Source organism: Psittacula echo, assembly GCF_963264785.1.
Source record: "Psittacula echo genome assembly, chromosome: 2".
NCBI classification, from domain to species: domain Eukaryota; kingdom Metazoa; phylum Chordata; class Aves; order Psittaciformes; family Psittacidae; genus Psittacula; species Psittacula echo.
The window spans coordinates 98,282,656-98,298,368 of NC_137737.1; the positions used below are offsets into that span (position 1 = coordinate 98,282,656).

General features: G+C 41.9%; 1 protein-coding gene across 1 annotated transcript; it reads right to left on the reverse strand.

Annotated features, from left to right (window-relative positions):
- Positions 1–398: 398 nt before the first annotated feature.
- Positions 399–13,267, reverse strand: GALR1 (galanin receptor 1; the record flags this gene model as incomplete). The annotated part of the gene is made up of 3 exons (XM_080611469.1): positions 399–716; positions 5,933–5,998; positions 12,566–13,267. The coding sequence occupies 3 exons, from the start codon at positions 13,265–13,267 to the stop codon at positions 399–401; spliced, it is 1,086 nt and encodes a 361-aa protein (XP_080467595.1).
- Between the last annotated feature and the right edge of the window lie 2,446 nt (positions 13,268–15,713).

Below are 15,713 nucleotides of genomic sequence, written 5' to 3' on the forward strand. Positions count from 1 at the left end.
AAAATCATAGTACTAAAGTATTTATTATCTGTAAGACAGAAAATTTAGCCATCTCTTCACTTCAATGGAGTAAGATGTCAGAAGGTTACTTGTCCATGTCAACGTTTCCTTCTTGTATATTAGAATGTTTACACATCATGTGCTTAAATACAGATATATCTCTGACATTTTTTCTCAACTATCTTTTAAAGGTCCAAGAGCTTCATTTGACAAAGCTAAGATGCAAAGGATCTTTCTTTCATACCAGTTTCACAAACTTTTGCTACAAATGCAACTTCAGTCCATTAAATACCAATTAGCTTCATCAAGATAAACCCAGGATAAAGCTCATTGTGCTTTGTTTTCTAGGTGTTTGGTTCACACAAATGAGAAGCCAACATTTTATGACTTTTCAAAGTTCACACGTGTGTACAGTTGGTAGATGGCGGCGTATCTATTCGACTTCTATTTTCCTTGGCATCTTTCAGAGGTGACTCATTACCTATCTGGCATTTGAAGACTTGTTTGTAGGCCTTCCTAAAATTTTCAGAGAGAAAGGCGTATATAATCGGGTTCACAGAAGAATTGCTGTAAGCCAGGCAGTGCGCTGTTACTCTGAAGAGAAAGGAGGCTTGAGTCAGTGGGAAAACTCCAAATTCAGCCCAGAGATGAATCACGTGATGCGGCAGCCAGGAGATGCCAAAAACCACTACCACCACCAACACAGTCTGTGCTGTCTGAGACAGGAAAAGGAAAACACAGATGTCTGATGAGCACTTGAAGAATCTGCTTTAAACCTGTTTCAAAACCATTACTGAGTGGCATGGGGAAATGCTGAGAAAGAACACACTGTGGACTATTTATTACTGATTTAACTCCATTGCCTTATATAGGCTTTAGTCTGGATAGTGACTACTGCAAGAAGAACTTTAGCCCTGAAAATGCCATAGTAAAAAGCATATATAGCTTTGCTTGAAAGTAAAAGAATTACGTTCCTGATTCCCTAGACAAAAGTATAAGCTTGATGTAAAATAATGATAACATGGGTCTTTGGGAAATCTCATCCAGATCTAATGATCTATATTTGAGTGTGGTGTACAAGGATTTCTGACCATAATTTCAAGAGAGATCTATTATATGTGAGGGCAGATAGTGGAAGAGCTTAGAGCAGTCAGACAAACACTTTGCTCAAGTGTCTGCAAAAAGAGAAGGTGCTTTTTGAAAGTCTCTCCTTTAAACGTGAAATTTCCACAGGGGGAATCATGCAACAACATTCTGGGATGCAACTAGGGGAAAAAAAAAAAGAAAGAAAAGTAAGGAGCTTGAAATTTCACACGTTGGTCATCATCAATTATCAAAACCAACCTGGAAATCAAAGCTCACCACCAAGCACCAAAATCTGAAAAAGGGAATACAAAATATCCTAAGTGCTGTCTCCTGACTCCACTCTCACTATTTATGAGAGACAGTCCCATCAAGTTCATTAGATCCATCCAGACAACTACAGCGTCAGTCAGTACAGATCTTTCAGGTGCTGAAGGTATTCTGCCAGGGCACAGTGGAGTTTGACTGTCAATTGCTTTCTTTAGCTTTCACTTATTTCAGAAACAGCAATTCCTGCTTTGCAGTTGCTCAACTAATTAATATTTACTCCTCTAACAAGTATCTCTTTCAACTAAATCACTCTCCCAGTAAAAGCCTCCAAAAGCATATTATGTTATGGACCATTATCATTACTATATTAACAAGTTACAAAATAATTTTTCAGATAAGCTAGGCTCTTCTCCACAGGCAAAAGTAAACCAGTGGCCAGAGTGATAAGTACCAGCACACAGACTATCTAGTCTTTTGGTTAGCTTATTGAACTTGGTCTTTACTTCCTGAATATATTAGATATAATAATTCTGACTGACCTATCTAATCAGAACATGGCTGAATTTACAGAAACTTACAGAAAAATATAAAGGTTGATTTCACTGGCAACAGGTCAAAGTAACCTATGCTGTTGGCTAGTAAAATCTCACAACAGAAACAAACGACATTGTATCTGTATTAAAATATAATTTGTTTAGTCTCCAGGATTCCTCTGTTTCCACAAGCCATTCACCTACTTAGCCCTGTGGAGTTTAAGTCAGTTGCCACTATCAAACAGCCACACACGTATTATCTCTTTCAGATCTCATCAGGAGACTATGTGCTAACAAGGAAGTATAAATAAAGAGCAATTCCTTCTCTGATCCTTTAAATGTGTTAATATTCCAACTGAAAACATATTGCCTGGATACCATTTCCACAATTACTTCAAAAGAGGCAAATTACTTCAGTGTGTTCAAAATTCAGAATATACCAGGAAAATCACTGACTTTCAAAAAATTATACAGATGCACCTCAAAACAGAGGCTGACCATGTGCCTCTTGTAACTATTTAAGGTTTTTCATATCTGCAGAATAAGCAATTTTGTATTAGGGAACCTCAAAACATCTGCTATATCCCATTAGTCCTCCTAATCCTAACTTCAGAGTTTACCTTACCAAAATCATCACTATGGCTTGCAACCAAAGTAACACTAAAGGGCAGCTCTTGTTTACCTAATGGGAGCTTCCTTAGGGTTTCCCATAAGACATGAAAACCCACCTGAAATACATGATGTTAAATATTGACGCTTTATGACCAAAAAGCATGACAAATAGCATTTAGGCACATTTGTACCCTTCACTAACTTATTTTCACACATATAGCACATCAGTTTCAAGATTCTACTACTGAAATTTTCATAAAGTTTTGAGTAACGCCATAAATGTATAATTAAGCCTGAAATGCGTTTCTAACAAAACTGTAGAAGAAAAAGAAGAAAGATACAGTAACCAGAGAGAGCACACTAATGAAAACTTTTGCTTTAAAAAAGCATGAGTTAGGCTGTAGGTCGAAGGAGGTGATGCTGCCCCTCTACTCTGCTCTCGTGAGACCTCACTTGGAGTATTGTGTGCAGTTCTGGTGTCCTCAACAGAAAAAGGACATGGAACGGTTGGAACAAGTCCAGAGGAGGGCCACGAGGATGATCAGGGGACTGGAGCACCTCCCATATGAAGACAGGCTGAGAAAGTTGGGGCTGTTCAGCATGGAGAAGAGAAGGCTGCGTGGAGACCTCATAGCAGCCTTCCAGTATCTGAAAGGGGCCTGCAAGGGTGCTGGAGAGGGACTCTTTGCTAGGGCCTGTAGTGACAGGACAAGGGGTAATGGGTTTAAACTTAAACAGGAGAAGTTTAGATTGGATATAAGGAAGAAATTCTTTACTGAGAGGGTGGTGAGGCACTGGAATGGGTTGCCCAGGGAAGTCGTGAATGCTCCATCCCTGGCAGTGTTCAAGGCCAGGTTGGACAGAGCCTTGGGTGACATGGTTTAGTGTGAAGTGTCCCTGCCCACGGCAGGGGCGTTGGAACTAGATGATCTTAAGGTCCTTTCCAACTCAAACCATTCTGTGATTCTATGATTCTATGAAAAATGTATTTGCTATGGCAAAAAAAAAGTTTGGGCTGCCCTTTGGGTTTTTTTCCCTTTGGTTTCTGATCATTAATATGTCCAAGCAGTCTTGGGCATATACATAATGCTTTTCCCTGAAGCTATGTAACGAGTTCCTAGCCAGATCTGATTTTTACTTGCAATTTTTAAGGGTTAGTGTTTAGAGTAAATGCAGAGATTATTTCCAGTTTGAGAATAATTTAGATGAGAGTAGAGATGGCAATGTGCAGAACACCTTTGAAAATGACCTTTTGGCCTTGATGACATGAAGTGTAAAAATATATATGTCAAGTATTTTACAGAATCAGGACCTCAGTTGTTTTAATTCTAGGTATTAAAGCTTATTGACCAGCATATTTTTCAAAAAAGTAGGGAATGCGTAAATAATAGATTACTTATTTCCTGTAGAGCCCATGTATATTTCATTTACATTGGAGACAGTCTGCATGCCCATATGGTAATAGTTGATCAGACCAAATGAAAAGATATAGCCTAAGGGTTTTTTCTGGCTCCGCATTCATAAACTGAGAAGTTATTCAAATCATTACTTTGGTCAAATCTGCTCAAAAATCAGAACTGTGTTATATTTACTGACAAATTCAATATATAAACACATCAAATATTGTTCTAAATCACAAAGCTTATATTCTGCTTTAAAGACCTTTCCTGATTCTACTTGTAACAGTACATAACTTATGTCTTGAACATAGCAGAAAAAAATGTTTTGTGGAAAATCAACAGAATTGAAAAATCATTGAAGCTTTCTTATTAGACTTCTATCACAAAGAACAATAAACATTATTTTAAAGTCTCATCATATAATTTAGTAATTCTTCATATCTGTTGGAGCGATGGTACGGCCTGGCACAAGCAATCCAGGAGGTTCCTCGATTGTGTGGAAGATAACTTCCTTCTGCAAGTAATAGAGGAGCCAACAAGGAGAGGTGCCATGCTTGACCTCGTGCTCACCAACAGGGAAGGGCTGGTTGCAAATACGACTCTCCAGAGCAGCCTTGGATGCAGCGACCATGAGACGGTCGAATTTGAGATCCTCAGGACAGTGAGAAGAGCGTGCAGCAAGCTCACTGCCCTGGACTTCAAGAGAGTAGATTTTGGCCCCTTCAGGAACCTGCTTAGTAAGGTTCTATGGGATACAGCCCTAGAGGGCAGGGGGGCCCAAGACTCTTGGTTGTTATTCAAGGATCACCTGCTACAAGCTCAGGAGTGTTGCATCCCAACTAGAAGGAAGTGCAGCAGGAGGGCCAGGAGACCTCCTTGAATGGATAAGGAGCTGCTGAGGAAAATTCAAAGGAAAAAAGAGACTTATAGAAGGTGGAAGCAGGGACAGGAGGCCTGGGAAGAATACAGGGATGTTGTCCGGGAAGCTAGGGACCAGGTGAGGAAAGCTAAGGCCCAGTTAGAATTAAACTTGGCTAGGGATGTGAAAGATAACAGGAAGGGATTCTATAGGTACGTAGCGAATAAAGGACAGATTAGGGACAACGTAGGCCCCCTCCGGAAGCTATTGGGAGAACTGGCCACTCTGGATTTGGAGAAGGCTGAGGTTCTTAATGACTTTTTTGCCTTGATCTTCATGGCAGTCAGCTGAAGTTCCCGATGACTGGAAGAAGGGAAATATAACCCCCATTTTCAAGAAGGGGAAAATGGATGACCCGGGGAATTACAGACCAGTCAGTCTCACCTCTGTGCCTGGCAAACTCTTGGAGCAGATTCTCCTGGAAGGCATGCTAAGGCACATGAAAAACAAGGAGGTGGTTGGTGACAGCCAGCATGGCTTCACTAAGGGGAAATCCTGCCTGACCAATTTGGTGGCCTTCTATGGTGGGGCTATGAAACTGATGGACAGGGGCAGAGCAGTTGACGTCATCTACCTGGATTTTGCAAAGTGTTCGACACTGTCCCACATGACATCCTTGTCTCTAAATTGGAGAGACACCAATTTGATGGGTGGACCACTCGGTGGATAAAGAACTCACTGGATGGTCACATGCAAAGAGTTGTGGTCAATGGCTCAATGATTCTATGATTCATAAATGATTCAACTACTTTAAAAAATAATTTTTTTTAAAAAAAGAGAATATTTACAAGTTAGGGGAAAACGCCTATGAGGCAAAAAAAAAAAACAAACAACCCAATTTAGTACCAGAGAGAGGTTGTCTATTCATGTGTAAATTTCAGAGGCTCTGAAGTTCAGAATGTGGGGATCTTAAGTGATGGCTTAATGCACTGAGATGAAAAACTCAGATCAAAATATATTCCAATCCTGCTAAGTTCAGAGAGACACTTAATACCTCATTAAATACTTCAATTCCTTCTCTCCATTACATCTTTGCAACAAGCAATTTGATACTAAATTAGCTTAGCCATAAACCAACTATAAACAAGTACATAATGGTAATGAAAGCAATCTACCTTTTTCTTGGATGCTTCTGACTTCTTTGACATATTTCTCAACTTCTTATGCAGATGATTAAGAACCTGAAAAGATTAATTTGTATCTTGTATTACAGCGCTTTCTAAATTCAAACCCATGTATTTTAGGGTAGGCTCTCTAGTACTGATGAATTGCTTACAAACATCTCTGATGCAATTTACACATTTCAAAAGTGCACAATACAAAATCCAAAGGAATTAAGTATCTCCATCTGCGGCAATCAACAAATATGAAGCAGGCAACAACTGAATTCTTCTATAAAAATTCAGATATACTACATAACAAATATATATTACAAATGAACAAGGCAACGAACGGAAACCTATCATACACCTAGAATTAGCAATCATTCTTCCATGAAAATGTCAGTGCTTGTTAATTTAGAATGACCTTTACTGCATGTAACAAAAAGTATGTGTTTTTAGTCAGAGCTTTTCTGAGTCACCTGCATAATTTGCTTTCTTCAGATGGATGTTTGGTTAATATAATCAGGACGTTGGTGCTATTTGATCTTTGAAAGAAGCTTAGGCTTTCAAAAATAATTTATACTCAAATGTATCTCAAATGAGGCATACCCTTTATCAAGAATTTGGTGATATTTGTCATGCACCTTTCACAAATAATTTTTTTTACATATGTCTCAAAAAGGCTCATCATCCAAGAGCAGGGTCCAAATTTTAACATAATGATTTATACATAAGATTTTGGATAGTGGTCACATAGAGGTGCACACCCTAATTTACCTGCAATCGTTATTAACCAAATCTAATAAATTCATATGGCATGATTTGTAGGCATGTGGGGCAGGGAATATCTCTTCAGCTGAATGTGTTTAACAAGTTGTAAACCATACAGAATTAAATAAAAAAAGAGAGATGCTGAATTAAACTCGAGATTTTCATTAAAATCAGAGGAATAGAAAGAGTGCTGAGGTGTAGAGCTCAATTAGATAATGATGATGTTAGGTTGCACCTTACATAGCTTTAAGATGAACTGAGAATAATCTAATAGGTAAGATCATCCAACATTAACAGGAATATAACACTAAACTTTAGGGCTTATAAAGAGACTTCTTGAGGTGGAGAAAAGTGTACAAATTCAAATTCTCTTACATTATCTGGGGATATTTTCCCTGTTTTCTTTAGAATGCACAGCTAACCACTACCAGGATAGACACCAGACAAGATGACCTACAGACTTGATCTCACTCTGGATTTAAATCTTAGAAACTTACATAATGAATTAAAAGAAATGATAGTTATTTGTGAATAATCATAATCAGTGGATTCCACTTTTCAAGTATCTACTCTTAGTTACCAGTGAACAATAAAACAATAGAAACCAGGAACAATAATAGAAATAAAAATTACTTGTAACCACTTAACATTGGAAGTGCAGTTCATTTGTGCTTACCTGTGCACTAACATGTTTGTGTGTGAATGACTTAGCCCTACACGTACTCCCTATTCTGAAACATTGGCCAGGCTTCTACCAACACTGACCTGAGTTCAGAAAAGCAGGAGAAAAATAAATGGGTTTTCTCTGAGAAAAGCCTGTTTTGGCTTCAGCTTTTCTTTCTTCTCCAGGAGTAGATGAGAAAGAAAGGACATAAGAGCCCCTGAGATCCAGCAGAAGACCAGGGAGAAGACTCGCTAGCCCATTCACTCTTTATTCACCTGCTGTCACTGTGTACTGCTTAGTTCATGGGTGAAATACGTAAAACAAAAAAGAGCATGGGAGAAATACAGTGAAGTTCACTTCCCATCACTGCTACTTGACATAACTTACAACGATGTGCTGCTTCTACTGGGCCTCTGTGAATCCAACCTCCCACCATGCACAGACTGTACTGAACTGTGATTTTCCCTTACAACCCAAAACTAAAGTCAGACAAACACTTCCCAGAAATTAGAACTGCAAAATCTTCTCTCAAAATCACAAATATTTTTATCTTTTGTTCTGAAATTTTTAGCACACATCTTTGCATTGTGTCTCTCTGTAGTCCAAAGAAAGATGCAGTAGATGAAAGTGTTAAATTTAGTATATGAGGGGCGGGAGGGGTTGTCCATTGAAGATTTAAAGGATAACCTTCCAATGAATCCTTCTCAAGTTCCCCTCTTTCGATTATATACATATTTCTCTCCAGTGAAAACATGCTGGCTCTACATGATAGTGTACCAGATGGTATGCAAACCAGCAGCAAGAGAAGTAGGCAGAATTTAATTACCTATCAACAACAGTCAAACAGCACTCAGAGACCTACACAGAACCCTGTGGAGGGATATTAAGAGCCATGTTTATGCACAAACACTACAAGGGAAATCAAAGACACCTCACTGTCCTTTTCAAATTACCTCTTCTCTGGGCCAATGAATAATCAATTGTATCCCTAACAGCCACTGTCACTTCACCTGAATGAGCAAGTATTCTACAAGTGCCTCTTAATTTGTCTCAGGCTGTTTCTCTAAAGAAAGTATTTCAAGATATCCACTACTACATTTGCATGTGCATTTTTAATTCATGTAATAAAATATGCACCTTTCTAAACAACAGGTCGCAACCTGTTCTCAACAACCTGTTGTATTTTCCAAAAACTCAGCTCTGTGGAAAAATTCACCCTTTACATGAAACTTTTCCAACTCCAGCTTTCATGTACCTGTCAATTGGAGATCTTATCTGATTCTTGGGGAAGGAATAGCTTTCCTGTTTTATGGAGATGAGAGTGGGGTGCTATGGGAAGTTATCCTGATAGGAAAGAGAGTGTAAGATTTTCAGGATCACAGAAGTATATGACGTTTCAGCCTGGTCCAGACTGTAATACACAACTATGAACAAATCAAGTTGAGAAAAGGATTTTTCCAATATAGGAGAGAGAAAAAAAGATTGTTATCAGTGCCTATTTGTGTAAATCTGCCAAATGCTGTAGAAGTCTGAAGTCTACACTGTTGCAAAGTGTATTTCCTGTCTGTCTGGATATAATTCCACTGACTACACCTTCATTATCAGCCACTGAAAATGATGCATCAGGAAAGCCCGCCCAAGGTCATTATCTAATAAGAATGAACTGCTTGTTTAACAGAGCCATAATGTCAGCATTACATTCTGAACCGTATTTTATAGTATGAACCTGATTTAAATTCAAGTGCCATTGCCTGCAATCCATTCTTCAAAGCAATGCTGCTACTTCTATTGTCACAACAGATCCTTCACCCTCTTTCATTTAATAGTACTGCTAATATGTCATACCATTAATTTTTTTCTTTTCAGTGTGGTTTAGTAAAGTTTTCCCTCATTGCTCATCAAAATTTAAAATATAATATCTTAAGCCAAAAACCATGTAAGCTTGTATTTTATGTTGAGGCTCCTACTTTTTACAACTTACTTATAACCAAGCCTATAAATCCTCATAACCGGGTATTCAAAAGCAGAAGTACCCAAAATCAGTTGTCACATTGTACTACCCTGGCAGATGCCAGTTGTTAGAAGCTCACTGGGAAGTATTTATCACTTTGCCCTTTGAGACCACGTCAGTGAGCAAACGTAGCAGTGTTATAAAACACATGCAAAAAGTCAGTATTAAGAAAATACAGCACTGTAACTCAGCTAATAACTATATAATCACTGCTCCTCTGGGTGGAGTAGTAAGTTCCTTTCAAGAGTAGTTCTGTGAGCCAACAAAAGCTAGTCAGCTATGGATTTGTGATCTCTCGACTGTGTGTTCCCAAGAAGGTGTGTGTCTTCCATGAGTAGATGCTACATCAGACCTCTTCCCCCTATGGCTTGTCTGATGTTTAACAGCTGAGTGCAGACTGACTTTCCTGAAAGGAAAGAGGATGATGCAGACTCTCCACCTTCTTCATTGACTCCTGTTTTCACAAAACTAAGGAAATATCATTCTTTCTGATATTTTCACTCCTCTGCCAAATTTGGTTGAAACTCAACAAAAGTTATTTGTGGGAGACAGGAAATGGATAGCTGTACACACAGGACACAGAGCACGATCTCATAAATCTCTGCTTTAAGAGCATGTCATGTGAGATTTCCATCTCTGATTTTATGGGGGGACGCTGTTTCCAAATATCTAGCACTATGTCAGCACTTCCGTAGGCTCTAACAGTATTGCTATCCACTGGGGAAAACACAAATCTCTCCTAACATAATTTAATAGAGATTGAGAGAAAGAACTCAGCTCCCTATTAGAGTGCCTAAAAAATGAGACTTTCAAAACTGAAAGTTCAATTGCAATTTCCTTATAAAAGAAACAGAACTGCCTTAGAGGAGTCTGAAAAAGGCAATATATTCAAGTAGAGAAATGAGTCTCCTTTGTCTTAATCTAGTGTATCAGAATATAGCATTATTTAGCTAATCCACAGTTCATGAAAACCAGTGAAGTCCATAAGAAACTAATGCATTTATTTCTATAATACTTCTAAGGCTATTACACAGCAGTAACCCTGCATGCATTCAGAAGCCCAAACACTTGTACTTCACAGTACTTCAGTGACATCAGCAAGAGGCTGCAGTGACCACTTTGCTTGAGACCTGTGAGAGTAGTAATGGCTTTGGCAAATTGAAAACTTCAGCTCCGATTTTCAATTAGCCATCCTTAATTTCCCCTGACCTTGCCCCATGTGCCAAAGCACTGTAGTTGGAGATTTGCCAGTGGCTCCTAGTGAGGACAGGAATGAGCATTTATGCCGCAGGCTACAATACCTCCAAAAGCTATGTACAAGTCATGGCATTTCTTAGCTTCATTGACACCGATGGGAATACCAGATATCTTCTACGTATCTCCTAAAACTCATCCCCTTCGGGTTGGATCTTCTAGCCTGACACAGACTCAAAACACATCACCAAGCAAGAGCAAGATCCTAGCCTGGCAATAACTTACACACAAGATTTGAATTGTAACTTTTAGCAGCGTTGATTTTGTGAACTTGTTCTGAGAACATATTCCACAGAGTTGCTTTGTTGACGTGGGGTTTTGTGGGGGTTTTGTTTTGTATTCATACTAATATTAAGTGATCTACTTCTGTAGTGGTGCTTTGTAACAAGATGGTGTGTTATGTTTACTATGCCTGTACCTTGTTTAAGTCTATTTCAGTTTTCCCCCCTATACTATTCAGGACTGTTGTAATTTTGAAAAGCTAGTTTTCAATCTCCTGTAATATAATTAGACTTTGAAGGCTGCCACTTTATATTGAAACTGAAGATGCATTGGCTTTGAAAAATATAATAATTCTTAATAGCTGAAAAGCTCCCTCTGCTCACATTCCATAGCATTTTCCCTGAAATAGGTAATCTTTCCTTAAAACTGATAATCTGTGGCTACAGCAAGTTTCATCCCTCTCATAGCTCAGTCATATTCAGCACTGTAGATGAAGCATCAGTGTATTCAGCCAGGGAAACCAGAACTCAAGTTTATGTACGAAAGCATGTATTTCTTCTCCATTTACCAAGTCAGACTTTTGCATTACAAACAGTAATTTAGAAAGGTTGTTCTTTGAGTTCTGCCTAACTTGGTTTTAGCAGAGTTGGATGCCACTCTAGCCTTAATTTGCACATCACAATTAAGCTGATGCAGATAGAAATATAAATATGAATATTAAATATTTACATGAAATGCATATAAAACTGAACATCAAATTATTTGTTTAAATTACATCTATTTAACTTGTCTTTACAGTTCAGCAGTCTTTAATTGCAAGAGCAGACCTGTCCTCTCAAATGTAACTTACTGCCTCAAGAGGAATCCTTCTCCTGAAGGCTGCTGGCACAGCAACAGGAGGATGTTTGCCTAACTCAGGGACAGCAGCTGTAGCTTCAGCTTCTGTGCAGCAGAAAGCAGTGGACCATATGCTGAAGGCTGCAATTAATTTTCACAGAAAACTATGACAGTTTGAGCAGAAAAGTCCTTAAATACTCTTATTCAGGCACGCTCACTTACTGCTTTTTAATACCTGTGTCCCCATGCACTGTTCCCGAGCACCACCTTGCCCTTGTTGAAGTCAGAAGTAAATCTCACGTACACTTCAACTGGGACAAGACAGGGCTCACAGAGACCGGGCAGTGGGATTCATCTTTTGCTCTGAACACGTTCACTGGATCAGACCTAACTGTTGGATTTGTGTCATTTTTAAGTGCACTGCATTTTAAGTAACTGCAGTGCTTCATCTGAAGCCTAAACAACTTGTCACTTTGTTGTACTTTATCCGAGTTAAACTCATACGGCACAGCAAGAAAATAGGAGAGCTGTGTTGACAGAGAAAGCAGCACAGTGCTGCAGCTTCTCAGCACTTTGCAACAAGTATGTCTGTCAGAGGGACACCAGTAATTGCCAGAACACCCCCCTCTCCTAGCCCTGTGGAACCCCTGTCCTGAAATGTCTGCGCCATACACGTGCCCCTGTGCTCCAGTCATCCCTCAGCTGTAAAACCTACCCTCTCCCTTTGCACCACAGACTCACCTCTGCCCTGTCACCTCCCAACAGTGCCATGTCCCTCTATGTGACCGGAGATGGCCCCACAGCTCATGGACACCCACCACCATTGTGTGTGCCTCCCCCCCCCCTTGCTTTTACATACCCTTCACCTCTACCTGCTTTGCCCCACCTTGGCATAACAGAAGGAGATGAGCAGCAGCGGGAGTAGATATCCGAAGACAAACATGCAAACCACGTAGACCTTCTTGTAGCGAGGGTTGGGCCACTGCTCCCAGCAGAAGGTCTGGTTGGAGGCCTCGCGGTGGAAGAGACGCTGGTGGTGAGCCACAGGTGAGGCCATGGCGAAGGAGAGCGCCCAGATGAGCCCCACACCCAGCAGTGCATTGCGGGAAACACGCAAGGCTGAGGAGCGTCGGGAGTGCACGATGGCCACGTAGCGGTCCACCGACATGGCCGAGAGCGTGAAGATGCTCACCAGCATGGAGACGGTGAAGAAATAGTGGATGAACTTGCAGACGAAGGCACCCAGCACCCAGGTAGGGAGCACGTAGACTGTGGACTGAAAGGGGATGCAGAAGAGCAGGTAGGCCAGGTCGGCGATGCTCAGGTTGAGGATGAAGATGTTGGTAGTGCTGCGGCGCTTGCCTGGCTTGCTCCTTGCCAACACCGTGATCACCAGCGAGTTGCCCAGCACCCCCATGGCGAAGATCAACACAAAGACGATCAAGGTGATGAAGTTCTCGATGCCGATGCCGAAGAGGGGCTTCCCCTCTGTCACTGGCAGCCCGGAGAGGTTGAACTCCCCGCGGGGCGGCTCTGTCTCATCTCGGGACCAGTTGAGGGGGGCTGCCGCTGCCTCCCCCAGCTCCATCCTCCCCCTTCCGCGCCGGCCAAAGTTTCCGCGGGGGAAAACCGGGGCCGCCGCTCCCCGGCACCCCGCTCGCGCCCAGCCAGGGGCGGCGGCCCCCCACCAGGGCCGGGAGGTGCCGGGGAGGAAAAGAAGGAAAGAGAAGGGCAGGGAATGGGGAGGAAGGGAAGGCTGCGGGTGCCGCTGGGCAGGGTGCCTTGCGGCTCACAAGGGCGCAGCCCCGCTGACCCTGGCAGGCAGCCGGCTCTGTGCACCACCCGGCTGGCCACGGAACCCTCAACCCCCCCGAGAACTTGCTCCGCCTGCCTCCGCGCAACTACGGCTGCTCCCGCCCCGCGGAGCGGCCGCGCCTCGTCGCCCGCGGCGGCCTCTTAAGCCAGGAGACTGAGAGCCCCGGGGACGCCTCCTTGGGGAAAGGAGGGCTGGGGGGATTTTTCCTCGCCTTTTTTATCCTCCCTCTTCCCCCTTTCTCCCCGGTTTATCTTGCAATTGCTCCGCCGGGCTGTCCGCCGGCGCGGCAGCCGGAGCCGGGCAGAGAGCAGAGCGGAGTGGAGCGGGGCCGATCAGCGCTGGCCCCGATCCTCACCTCAAAAAACTTCCGTATGCTTTTTGCCTAGGGAGGCTCAGAAGTTGCGGCTTCCAGCACAGCCGGAGCGGCGCTAGGCAGGTCCAGCTCGGCTTAGATGAACTGTCTTGGGGAGACAGAAATAGTTAAGCTTCTGCTTAAACCCACCTCAGCAGGTAGCCGGCAGCAAGAGTGAGTCCGGACTAAGCACCGCCTACGCTGACTATTTTCATCCCTTCACAGGTTTCTATTACTCGTTCCGCGCAGCGCAGTAGCTCACAAGACAAAAGGTGGCAGAGGTTGTTACTAACTCCAGAAAAAAAAAAAGCAGAAAAGAAAGCCTGGCCGCTTGTCAGGCTCCGGTTATAAAGGCTGTGTTCCCAAACCCTACCACCCGCCTCCATCCCCACAGAGGCAGTTCTTACCGGTGCTGGAATGACAGCTTCTGAAAAGCTAAGCTTTGCAGGACTGCACGAAATAGAAAAGTTCCTCTAGCATATGGATGCGAGAGCGTGCAAATTTTCACACAGACACATGGACCTTGTGAATTAAACAAGTTTGCCCGAGGTTTCTTAGCCATTTGTTTCAGTTGCTAGTAGGTGAGCTACCTCTGGTTATGTTACATTTTATATCTTTTCTTTAGGGATTTTGAGATCTTGAAGGCATCTGGAGGGGATCTGGGGATCTTGACAGCTGATGCTGAAAAGCCCCTCCGTAGTATGGAGCCCCGCTGGACACACAGCTGAAGGCCTGGGCTGGCAGAGGTACAGCTTCCTCGCATCATGGCCTGCTTGCTCAAGAGTTCAATGCTCCTGTGGGAGCAATGGGACAGACAGAGCTGCTTCAATGGGCTGCTGAAGCCTTTGCTTGCTTTGCAGCCCACAGTTTGACAGGGCTTTTGTACCTTTCTTTTTGCTACTTACATTGAGGTGTCTGAGCAGCTGCACATCAACTGATCACAGAGCGAAGGACTTGCACAGATCTGGATTTTAATTGGACTTAAGTATGGCCTGGACCATTATGTCCAAAGGAACACATGATGGGACAGCACAGTTTGGTTTCTATAGATAAGAGAAACTTTTATTTGGATTTGTCTATTTGCCATGTCTGTTGTAACTCAGTTATTAAGCAAAAGTACATTAGTGAAGATTCCTAAAATACTTTTTTTTTCTTACATTCATACCTCATCATTTTGTTGAGGAGTTTGATTGCCATGCAAATATACTAGTATCTGCTTATGTAAAGGATTTGTTAAACATTTCTAGAATGCACCAGATGTTTCGGACTTTTTGGAAGCACTCTGAGAATATTGTGAAAATGAGTGGAAGTCTCCACAGATTTCCTCAGTGTTGCCAATGCCTGTGCTTGCCACTGCAAATTCCTTCATATGGTGAGATACAAGTAATGTTTTTGAATGCACTGATGTTTTGCTTTTGAATCCTGTCTCGTTGCCAGACATCACTCTTTCCTAGGGTATCAGGAGTTCAACCCTAGCCTTGCTGAAGTTAATGCTAATGTTGCATTGATCGCAGCTCTCTACCTGAAATGCTGCATTAGTTCTCATAGCTCATGCCTCTGTTTTCTTAGGAAATACTATCTTTTCAACATTATAGCCTGAATAGTGACCAAAGAATAGCAGACTGTTTTACAGATAAGTGGGCAGGAAAAGTAGGTACAAAACCTAAATCAGTTTTAAGGAAAAGCAACCTGAAGATCACATTTGTGATCTGGATAGGAGCCTTGGCTCTATTAGTTTCTTTTAGATATTTAGATGGTTTTGCAGTTCAAGCTTTTCTTTTCTGGTACGTATGTATTGTAAAGCATGGAGTTCTTATAAGACTGCCCCTGAGCATTAGAGATAAAAACCAGAATGCAACTATATTG